The sequence below is a fragment of the Heliconius melpomene genome, chromosome 13 (assembly GCF_056956725.1).
Source record: "Heliconius melpomene rosina isolate 202511_hmr_F chromosome 13, ASM5695672v1, whole genome shotgun sequence".
Lineage (NCBI taxonomy): Eukaryota > Metazoa > Arthropoda > Insecta > Lepidoptera > Nymphalidae > Heliconius > Heliconius melpomene.
Genome location: NC_140401.1, coordinates 3,658,717 through 3,671,379, shown reverse-complemented (window position 1 = coordinate 3,671,379; position 12,663 = coordinate 3,658,717). Strand labels below are relative to the sequence as shown.

Sequence of the window (12,663 nt, the reverse complement as noted above, 5' to 3'; positions counted from 1 at the left end):
ATTCCCAGGGCACGCTGCTCTGTAGTCATGCCTCTGTGAAGGAGAGGTGGAGAAGCTACTTCCAGGAGTTGCTGAATACTCAGCACCCATGCAGTCTTCATCACGACCCACCGCCTAACCTCGGACTTATTGCCCCAATAACCCTTGACGAAACACGTAATTGCCTTCGACGCATGAAGAACGGAAAAGCGGTGGGACCTGACGACATTCCGATCGAAGCGTGGAAATCGTTGGGCTCTCTTGGTGTGCTCATGCTTACTGACCTTTTTAACCATATCTTGAACACTGGTAAGATGCCGCATCAGTGGCGGCTTAGCTTCATTACCCCTATTTACAAAGGAAGGGGCAGTGTTCAAGATTGTGGTAGTTATAGGGGCATTAAGCTTATGAGTCATACCATGAAGCTCTTCGAGCGCATGATCGACCTCAGGCTCCGCCGAGAGTGTACTGTCTCTGAGTCTCAATATGGATTTCAGCCAGGATCGGGCACCATGGACGCCATTTTCGCCCTCAGAACTTTGATGGAGGCATACAGGGAAAAAAGGAGAGCTCTGCACGTGGCCTTTTTAGATCTGCAGAAGGCCTTTGACTGTGTGCCTCGTCAGTGTATCTGGTGGGCATTGCGATCCAAAGGGATCCCTGAGGCCTATATTGAGATTATCAGGGGCATGTACCACGATTCCGCTACTATGGTTAGGACTGCTGTTGGCGACACTAGACCCTTCCCGATTACAGTGGGGGTTCACCAGGGCTCGGCTCTTAGTCCGCTCTTATTCAATGTAGTGCTCGATACTGTCTCGGCTCACATCCAGGACCAGCCTCCATGGCTGATGATGTATGCCGACGACATAGCACTCATTGCCGAGAACCGACTGACGCTGGAGCGTAAAGTGAACCTCTGGAAGGGTACGCTTGAGAACGGCGGTCTTAAACTAAATGTGTCGAAGACAGAGTACATGGCCTGCGGGAGCCGGGACTCGAGCACCATCCTTATAGGTCCTGAGCCAGCCGTTAAGTCGGAGAAGTTCAGGTACCTTGGATCCGTTATGCACGAGTCTGGAGGCATCGATCACGATGTCCATGGCCGGATAAGCGCTGCCTGGGCCAAATGGCGGGAGGTTACTGGTGTGGTGTGCGACCGCAGAATACCGCCCAAGCTCAAGGGGCTGATATACAAGAGCATCGTCCGACCGGTTCTTTTATACGGCAGCGAATGTTGGCCAGCACTATCTCGGCACACTCAGGAGCTTCACGTCACGGAAATGAAGATGCTGAGGTGGATGTGCGGCGTAACGCGGTCTGACCGCATACGCAACACATTCATTCGAGGTAGTCTTGGGGTCCGTGACGTAGCGGATAAGCTCCAAGAGAGTCGCTTGAGATGGTTTGGCCACGTTACGCGCCGGCCTAAGAACTATGTCGGACGCAAGTGCCTTGCTATACCAGTCCCTGGGGTGCGACCTCCCGGACGCCCAAGGAAGCGCTGGTTGGATGTCGTGATGCAGGACATGAGAGCCAATGGTCTAACCACCGAGGATGCAAAAGATCGTGCAAAGTGGAGTAGGTTGTGTAGGAAGGCAGACCCTGGCAATAGCCGGGATTAATGCCAGGATGAAGATTAAAATACATTACAAATTTCGTTTATACCTTCATAATCAATAATTGTGTATCGTGTGAAAGACCTTACCTATGATATAAATACTACATTGTATGTAAATAATAAGCATGTACGCGAGAAGGACAAGTGTATAGTTTATAATGGAATAGTCTTAGTCAATTATGTATTTTATACATTTCGAGTTTCGCTTTTCACCTGAAGGAAAAAGAAAAATTTATCGAGTGGGAATCGAATGGATAGTTATAATGCTTACAGTCACATGTTCCACTGTGCAGCAAGGGTCTCTGTTTTAGTTATACCCTTATATAGTTTTAAAATTAAGCAAATGCTTACAATGTTCAAATATATGGTGTGCATTTTAGTACCACAGATCTTTGACAATACGAAATAATCTTAAAATTATATTTATGTTTGTTATACTACGCTACTAACTTTTAGAGGGTACTTTTATAAATACGTTTATTTTTATGTATTCTCGTTGGAAGTGTGTGTAAAAATACTTTTATAAAAAAATATATTATATTTTACAGTTTTATTATAGTGCAAGTGTATTTATTTCTATTTTAATTTCAATTTTTATCAGCTTCATAACATAACTGAAATAAATTAATAAAAAAATCTTTCTATTAATAGTACTTTATTAAAACACAAAATAAAACTTAATACATAATGTTAAATTTCACAACAAAATTATTACAAAAAACTTATACATCTTATCCTAAAAAAAAACATAAAATAAAAATCAGGTACATCTCGTAATAAATAACAATTATAGTAATTAAAAAAACTGGAGATCGAAGGAAAATTTTGATCTTGATCTTGAAATATTTGAAATAACTATAAATACAACTAAATATTAACATATTAGAGATGGGCGGCCTCGTGCGCGGATATTGGGGCGGTCCTATGGACAACTGCGTTGAACCCGTTGTGTTTGTCCGCAGTATAGTCTACAGTGCGGATTGAGCCATCAGGCTCTACTACTGAGTATTGACCTGTGAAATTGAAATAAAATATTATAAATGTTTATTATTGTTTGGATATATAAGCATTACTTAAATTAAATTTGGGCGCAAACGTGCGCATGTACAGACGATTGTTGTAGGTTCGATTCCCATTTAAAGGAATGTAACTCTTAAATATTTACATTTCCTCTCTCTGGTGACGAGGCAAAGCGCGGCATTAAGTTGACGGAGTGTCTTACCATAAAGTTCTCCCCTCTGCCTGCCCTGCTATGTGCGGGATACAGCGTGAAGCAATTTTTTTATTTAAAATACAAACAATTACCTTTTACAACGTCACCGTCTCGACTCTCATGATGCGTTTTTATGTCACCAGTGTGAAAATCATTGACTCCATATTTGAACACATATTTGGGATAGGCCTGTGAAAATATTAATAATATATATTATATACTAGCGACCCTATTGCGGCTTCGCCCGCTTTTACTACTGGATTATTCATATAATGTATGTTTGCAAAGCACTTAAGATAATTTGAAAATTAATTAAACCCTAATGCAACCCGCATTTTTGTAGTTTCAATAAGGATTTTCCAATTGTTTTACACAGCAAGGATTTTTTAGTAGGTACCGTAATTTTAAATCTGTGCTACTAATCTTTTCAAGTACTTATTAAAATATATTTAAATTACTATTTTTAGATAGTTAAATGACATTAAATAATACATTCAACTCGAATTATCCAATACGTGCAAACGCATCTAAATCTTCGTTGCTATAAAGGCAGGCGGGTTTTTTTTTCGAGCTTGTGGTTAATGCTGAAGAGGGTATTCTGTCCCTGATGAAAAGCAAGCACGACGTGGCTGCCTGTGACGAAAATTAAATAAAATGCATCGGCCGGGAATTGAACCCGGGCTGCCCGCGTGGCGCGTTTCGCAGCAAGGATTTTTTGATATTGTAACAACTTCTAAAGTACTTATTAAAATGAAAAACAGAAAAGACAGTTTTGATCTACATTAAATGGCCAACGTAACTAATATACTTATTTATATGTTGAGAGTAAGGGATGAGTGAAACTTGACTCGATACAGTTGATGTGTGAACGGCGTGATGTGTCAATAATTAAATGCGTTTTTCTTTAAAACTATTCGCAATTTCGAAGATTCGATTTAAGATATAGGATAGGATACTTAGTATGATAAATAACATATACTCGTATCAAAATAGACTAGATTGAAGTTAAGTACATAATATTTTAATTCAATTAAAATATTTTTTTATAAATATATGTATATATTATTATACATAATTATATTACAAGTTGTAGTTAAATGTGTGTGCAGTGGAAAAGTGTCTAACTGTAAACACGACGGATGTAGGTTCCTTAAGGGAATTAATTGTTTTCTCGCTCTCTTCTGGTTTTCCACTTAACGTATCGTGTCACGAAACAGAGTCATGAGCTGATAGAGCATAACACTAAATTTCCTCTGCCTACCCTGCATACAGCGATAAGCTAAAAAAAATAATAATCTCGAAATTATGTTAATATTAATTATTTATTTTTTTAATACACAGTATACACATCTTAGATACATCATACAAGTAATGATAAGCATTTATCGGTGTTCACGGTCAATTTCCGTTCAATTTACTTTTACTTTTACTTATAAGCCACAACAACAAGCGGTCATACAAAAAATCTATACATAGTACGGCGTGTACTGTAGAGTTAAAAAAACACTGTTAGTTTTTTTTTCAAAGAATAACTAGTGTTAAGGCACTTAGTTTTCAGAGTTCCGTACCGAAAAGGTTTAAACGGAACCTTCATAGGATCGCTTTGTTGTCCGTCTATCGAGAAAATTTATGCCAAAATTGATCAAATATTCAAGTCACTTGATGCACAGAAATAATCAAGCTTCTATGTGAACACAATCAAAAGATACGAGCATTTATGCATCGGTTTTGCTGCTGGTATGGTGCCTATAGGTTAATATCCGTGTACCTACAATTATGAAATTTAGCACTGAGAACAACCATCAAAAAATTTATTAAAAGAAAATTTATAGGATTTTTATAGAAAAAATCAATCAAATGTTAATTTTGAGACTAACTTAGCTTTTTAACTTAAAGTTATGTCATTATTGTAAAACATGCTGATTATTACTAATTATTAATAGTTATATTTTAATTACTAATTATTAATAGTAATATTTTATCATTACAAGAAAGTTATAAATATAATTAGACAAACTCTTATAACTTACACGTCAATCGCGCTGGCACAAGCGCAACGAATAAATTAAGCATTGCAGGAAATACTGTCGCGGAGGTATTTCCTCTTTAATCCTTTCTCCTGATACTATGTATGACTAATTATAACCTTGCCCAAACAAATAGCTATTGTTAATTTAGTTTTGAAAATTAAAAGTAATAAAATAAATAAAGCACGTGGTTGGTTTTCAATTTACGCAGGAATCAAATTTAATTTAGAATTTTTATATAGGTTTCTTAATTAACTTATTATTATTATATGGTCTTATAAATCATTTTAACATTTATCTTACAACATATATTCAATTGAAAAAAATATATTTATTTAACAATTTATTTTTTTAGTAACAAATATTTTTTTAGTTGGCTGTCAAAATTTTAAGATTAAATAAAAAAAATTAACGCAACAACGATATAGACTAAAATAGATTAAATTAAGCGCAGAAATGAAAAATTGCACCTAAATACTATAGAGCAGGGTATTTCGCTAACAAATGAGATTAAAATATCTAGACTATTAATTAATGTATTGAAACATAAAACCCTGATTGTGAGTGTTATTGCACTCTAAAGTGTGAAACATACTTCTTAAAAAAGTGAATAAAAAAATTTACGAAACGAGACTCGAACCCGCGCCTTTTGTAAAAAGCTGGAACCATTTATCATCTTTATCTTATATGAAGATTCACACATCTTCCACACTTTATAAGCTGAAGGACAATACATCCTGAATCCATGAAGGATCAAATAAATTTTTCATTTTAAACAATATTAGATAATTATACAACCTTCGTTTGAAGTAAAAAATATGTCTAGTCAGTCCTCTGCGTAATGTATCGCATAATATTTAAATAAGCCATTACGAGTCATAGCGCTTTCGTTTTACATAAAATGTACACTTACGTAACACTATTTACTACAAAATTGTAAGATGCTTCACTTGGTTTGTTAAACATGGAAATATTAAAAAAACAACAGCTTCACTCTCTTTTCCGCATAGCAAGGTAGACAGACAGAGGGAACCTAAAAATTTTTCGAGACGTTGCATGTTTAGTCGCGGAATTCAACGCCGTTATTTGTATTTCAGACGAAGGTATTAAACAATATAAATCATTTTAATATATTCCGCTGAATAGGGATTAAACCCACAAACAAATTTTGTCCGACTCCGCCACGACGAGCTCAAATTGAAACTATTGACAAACCTCCAATTGATAACTATACTTTATTATAAGAAGCATTATATTTGATCTCTTTTGTCATTTATCCGTTATATCGAATTTAAACTGTGATATAATAAGTAAAAATATATACTTACATAGTAATCTACATGTTCATCTTCAGGTATCTGATGATAATAGTCGTAAGCTATCTTCGGTTGGGTGTGGAGGAGAGTTGAGGCTGGCTGTTGATCAACAGGCTTCAGGTAAGTGAACACTCTTCCATACACGCATACCAGCAGTGTTGAAAATACTATTAACTGAAACAAAAAATCAATTTTACGTTGTATCCTGGACACAGCAGGATAGTCAGAGAGAACCCAGTGTTAAGATACTCCGTTGCTTACTTAATAATAATTCCTGACAATAATTCATACCTTCGAGTGGGGATCGAACCCGCAACCGTCAGATTACAATCACACCCTTATGCCCTTAGGCCACGAAAGCCTCTACACTGTCTTAAGAGAAATACTTTTTAACATCCTTTTTATTACATTATACCATTGTTGTCAATACTACATCGTTAATACAATTGAAAACAAATAAAAAGGTTTTATAGTAAATTTTTCCCATGAACTTTCGTTGCACATCGTAATAGTTACGTGTTAATAACTTATTAATGGTGTTCATCGGAGTCGCTTTTCTATTTTTTTTTGTTTAGTGTTGTGCCAGTATTGATTAGTTTTTTTATATAAGCTGAGAAGGTTAAGTAAAGTAGTATAAACCACCCAAGCAACTCATTTTATGAAAAGTAATATATCATTTGCAATGGAATATAAAAGAATTTGATAATATAACAGCAGTGTTGCCAGATGTCCGATTTTTATCCCAAATATGAAGTAGTCCTGCTTTTTACGGTTTATTCCCGTACTATGAAAATATTTTTTTAATTACTTTAAGTTTTTAATAATTACTAACAAGAATATTCGTTACTTACCAAAAACCAAAAGAATATGATTTAGCATTCCTTGTGACGTTTTAAACATTTTATATTAATATCACCATTGGAAGCTTTATTAAAAACTCAAATAAAGGGATAAGCAATAAATTAAATACTGAAGTTTTAAATTTCCTGTCCTGCTTTTGACGAAAGAATCCCGCTTTTTTACTTATTTGCAATGGTGCAAATCACAGAAAAAGTTTTTTTTTAAGGAAAAATACAAGGTAAACGAGCGAACGGTTCTCATGATGGTAAGTGTCCATCGTCGACCACGACCCCGTGAAACATCTGAGGAGCTACATATGTGTAGCTGGGTTGAGGTGAAGAGAGACGCGCTTTTTGAAGGTACCCAAGTCCTATCAACCTATCTGTTTTATATTAATAAATAATAAAAAAATATCAATTTATAAACAATATATACTTATATTCTTATATATGGATGACATCATAAATAATATATTTACTACTATATTCTTTATTTGCTTACTTATTTCCGACTATACTTTACTTACTTTATTTCCGACCGAACCCAACACCTTAACCGACCCAGCCAACGTTCCTAACCACTCCACCAGCGGACTTTACAATTATATCAATAATATTAAAACTACCACTCTCAATTATAATAGCATTAAAAATATTAATTTTAGGTAATCACATGTTTATAATTAACTTACCTGACTGACCTTTGATGTCATAATTCTATATGTTATTTGCACTTTCCAGGTGAACACTAATACCTTAAACAAAATCCACTTGTTTCGGAAGTCTCTTGACGTACTCGTATGTGTAAAGAGAAACCTAACGAGGTATATATATGAGAGCAAGTAGAGAGGGTGGTGGGTGTAGCTATAGAAAAAATAGATTATCTATTGTTTGTTTACAAAAATGTCATCGTAACTGTGTATATGTTTAATATTTAATGAGTTACATTTAAAATTCTAAATGTGTACATTTACTTCTTCTTTAGAGTTATTGTTTGGAAATCTAGTGCGTAAGATAATTCGCAAATCACTCCGTTCTAATTAAAATAACGATTCTACCTACTTGGAGTGGGAAAGTTTTATTTTATTTTATTTTTATTTTTTTTTAGTGAAGCTGAAAAAACTTTTTTCTTTCGACACTGCTTTCTTTCTAATTATACAGTAGATATTCTTGATTTTACACTGCTTTACAGAAATCATTTATAATACTTTACACGTACAAACATCTAAAACTCTTGATTTTCAAACATAAAATAAACGTATTTTAATACAGACAAATTAGCATAAAGGAATTTGTTGATTATTTTTTATTGTTATATTAACGTTTAAGTGTTTAAAAACATGAGTGAACCCTAACCAAGCTATACTAGCACTTTTCTCTGCCAAAGTAAAAGCAATCAAAGAAAACTCTTATACGAATAAGGTGGCTGTTGTTAACATATAAAAGAAACGTGGCCTGAAAGGATTCGTATCCGCACAAAAGTGATATCAATAAAACTTTGAGAAACTTTGTTTTGTTTGTTTACATTTTGTCTCAAATCCCAATGAAGACTATCAACTAAATTACTTATCTCGTCTCATCTTCTTCTTCTTTCTAATATTTATTTTCTTGCTAAAGCTAAACACGTAATGCGTCTATTGACATATACAATTTCCTTATTCACTTATGTCACGATCTATTTATAAAATACTAACAATATAACGTGCTCTAAATACCATACTATAAACCTACCATCTACCTCTTACGTGCCGAATGGAAAAATTATCTTCAATGATTATATCTCCTTCCTGCTCTTTACCAATAAATAAGAGTGAGATATCTAATAGTGGTATCTCCTTGTGATTGAATAATCTATTACAGATGCAGTTCACAAAAACAATCACAACTACTTCCTTCCGAACGTGCGTACAATGTTGATTGTGGGAGCCGATAAGTAACTAGTTTACGCGTATTTGTTAGTCATATATTACGTAAATAAATATAATACAAAAATAGGATTTTTTTATATTTATAAATGTATTTTTTATTACAATTTATTTTCTTTTGTATTATATATGTAAAAGTATACATATATATCATGTCAAATAAGAACATAGAATTAAATAGATTAGTAATTTGAATTATGATTTTCTTCCATAGAGATTTGTTGTTTTCTATTCAAAATTCTAAAGCGTATTAACCCAAAGCTAAAATGATAGCCGCCTCGATTTTCACGGAATGTGTTAGCACTAGATTTCCTAGTTTAGAAAATAGATAGGGAATAGACTATAAAATAGATAAAATATAATACAGAGAAAGCTTTATATTGAAAATTGTTTTTTATTTGATAGCAATTATATTCCTCAAGAATATCCCTCCTTTATCCCCCACCCCGGAAAACAGTGTTTGGATCAAACTCTCCTGTTCCTAGACTTTGCAAGTTGGTTAATGAGTACAGTGACCTATTTGACATTAATGCTGATTCAACTAGCAAGATTCGATTAATATTGAACACCAAAAATCAAACATGCTAAAAATATATTAAATTTAACATTCATTTATTTTTCTTTTTTGTTTTGTGTTGTTTTCTACGCTTAGGAGTTTATTTTCGGTCTATTATAGCAAGATGTATCTACCTGTAAGTGTTTGTTACATTTAGTCTTAGTTCCATGTACTATGTATCTTTTTTGTATGTATTGATGTAAACAAATGTTGGTGGATCAATAAATAAATAAATAAAATAAATATATGGTTAAGATAGTCAGTTCTACTCTTTTTCAATTCCAATTTTCCGCCCAACGTTCAAACATTCTGTATTGAGTTAGGAAACTCAACGCAGCGCTTTGAGTGTATATAATTAATTTTCCTAAGTGAGAATCGAACCCAAAACCACCTACATTCAGACGTTACACCGCTGAACCATGACGGTCATCATCCTAGATATTAGTTCCCAAATTACGCATTTCAGTCACAGTGGGTCCGTGTCACCGCCATTGTCACTAAATTAAGGCGACCGAGGAAAGTGTGCTGTCGATACACTAAACTTACATAAGCCTTCTCGCTAAGTAGAGACATACCGTAATAAACATATGGCCGTAAACTCAGTAATATTTGCAATATTTAAAATGTGAGATTAAAATTGTTTTATATAAGACTAGCGGCCCGCCCGCGGCTTCGCCTGCGTAAACTACGTTATTATTAATTTCTCTCTCCATGAGTACCTACGTCCTATAAGTGACGTCCATGCAAAATTTGAGACTCCTAGCATTTGTAGTAACGAAGTTTCATACAAACTTTCAACCCCAAAAACAATCCCTTGGAAGTCGGATATTGCAAATTCCCGTCTTAGCGAGCACCTACGTCCTATAAGTGACTCCTATGCAAAATTTGAGATTCCTAGCACATGTAGTTTCTGAGATTTCGTGATGAGTGAGTGACCTTTAGATTTTATTTATAGGTATAGATACATTGTCTGGTGGGTAATAATGAATTAAAACTATATGGTTACCAGCACCCTAGCTGTTTTACGATTACGTTAGTTACGATAAAGATATGTATGTATGTTTATGTATTTGCTTATCTATACTTTTCTATTTCTATAATTATTATCTCCTTTTTTAACACAATAAATGTGAAAAATATATAAAACATATTTAATTTTGTATAAACATATGTTTTGAAATTTATTATAAATAAATAAACATTACTTTATCTGACAACAAGAAATAATAAAATACTACAGGATATAAAGAAATGTAAACAATTGGAATAACAAATTACCTAAAGCCATATATATTTTTATTGAATCTCTTAACAATGTTTATTAGGTGAGGCATGCATTGATGTAGATTTTTTTATATTACTTTTTAGCTGCATCCCGACTAAGGCCTATCTACTCCCTATTAAGAACATGCCCCATTCAAACACTTCCATTCCCCGAGTTCCTGAGTGGTGGAACTCAACGCTGCGCTTAGCCTGATTACCATAGCGAAGAAATTATTTTTTTAAATCTTTCATTCCCCCGAGTGAGAATCGAACCCACAACCATCACGCTTAGAGTCGCACTCTGTAAGGCCTCTTGTGTAGATTTGTATGAACTTGGACAATATAGATATATCTATTACAAAATGATAGGAAAATAAAAGGATATTTTTATTTATTTTTTAATCAAAATAAACCTTTTACAATATAAATCTCATTATTTAAAATTATAAAATCTATTTTAAAAAAACATAAACGGGGTAGGTTGCTTCGTGCTTCTTATTTTTCTTTTATTTCCGTTATAATAAACTCTTATTTTATCATTATTGTACTTGTCCAGAGGCTTCATTTCTTTCTCGGAGAAGGTCTCATAGCCGTCAGTTTTAAGTTGTATTTCATTTTTCTTACTCTTATTGTCGTTCGGAATACCATTTTTATTATATGATTTATTTTTGTGTAATTCTTTAGTTAATGTATTTATAGTGTCATTAATTTCATCGAACGGAAATGCGGCATTTGATAGGTTTTTATTAAGCTTAGGCTTATTATCTGTCTTCAATTCATTATTCAAGGTCAACACTTTAAAGCTATTTAGCTCTACACTAAAAATATTTTATTAGTTTAGGAAAAAGTACAATATATTATATATTTTAATAAATAAATAAATAAATATATATATATATATATATACCTCTCTAAACACCAATATTTATATCTATTTTATCTATGGATATAATAATAATAATACTTTCTATCCTGAAATTCCCGCAGGATCACGATTTACATGGAAAAAAGGGCGTTCCTCGTAAGCACGAGGTAAGCACCTATGCCTATCTGGATGGATATGTATGAACAAAATAAAATAAAAACCCATTCCATTAAGTCACTTAAATGAAATAAATAAATGCTCGTATAGTATGTAAATGAAATAAATAATACAAGCGAGCGTTACCCGTAGCTTGAATCATCGGCATAGTACTTAATGTGCACTGGATTTCCATCTTTGTCTCTACATGTATATTTTCCTATAATAGTTCCATTTGGATAACGTTTTTCATTATTGAGTTCTATATTGTTTTGATCATAGCTTCGTTTTTGAGGAATTCCTACAAAAAATATTTTAAAAAATAGTGTTCATGTTGTTTATTTTGCATTAATATTAAAAAAATTAAAAGCGACACCAGCCTTTTACAGAAAAGGAAGTGATAAATATTAAAAAAATTGGCAACGTTATGCCAAACTGAAATATCATTTGAACTATTAACTATACGAAAATAAATATAAGACGGCTTTATTTAAATCTTTTTTGCTTTATATTACGATTTTTACAATTATTTACTTTATCAATGTCATGTAAGATTAAATAAAAAATATGACAGAATTACAAGGAGAATTTATATAAACAATCATCTAATTTTCTGAAGGGCTGATGGTTTTAAGTGATTTTTGTAGCTTCGCGCTATATACTGCACATGGCATGAAGGATCCTGGGAACCTAGTGTTAAGACATTTCGTCTAGTTTTAAATATGAATCTTATTTTTTAAATAAAAAAAGACGATAGAGTCATTTTTCACAATGGTTTTTATTTATCATACAACCTTGTAAAGTAAATGCATTAAGTGATAATAACATAATAAATAACTTATATCGCAAATAACCCAAAAAATCTTTTTTAAGTAATAAATACACTTAAAAATTAATCATTTT

At 33.1% G+C, this 12,663-nt stretch overlaps 1 protein-coding gene across 1 annotated transcript; it reads right to left on the bottom strand.

The window, feature by feature from the left end:
- Positions 1-2,238: 2,238 nt before the first annotated feature.
- Positions 2,239-7,824, bottom strand: LOC146532502 (cuticle protein 19-like). The gene is made up of 4 exons (XM_085196171.1): positions 7,688-7,824; positions 6,169-6,330; positions 2,906-3,002; positions 2,239-2,613 (listed from the first exon to the last, which is right to left on the bottom strand). The coding sequence occupies exons 1-4, from the start codon at positions 7,706-7,708 to the stop codon at positions 2,483-2,485; spliced, it is 411 nt and encodes a 136-aa protein (XP_085052297.1). The 5' UTR covers positions 7,709-7,824; the 3' UTR covers positions 2,239-2,482.
- Between the last annotated feature and the right edge of the window lie 4,839 nt (positions 7,825-12,663).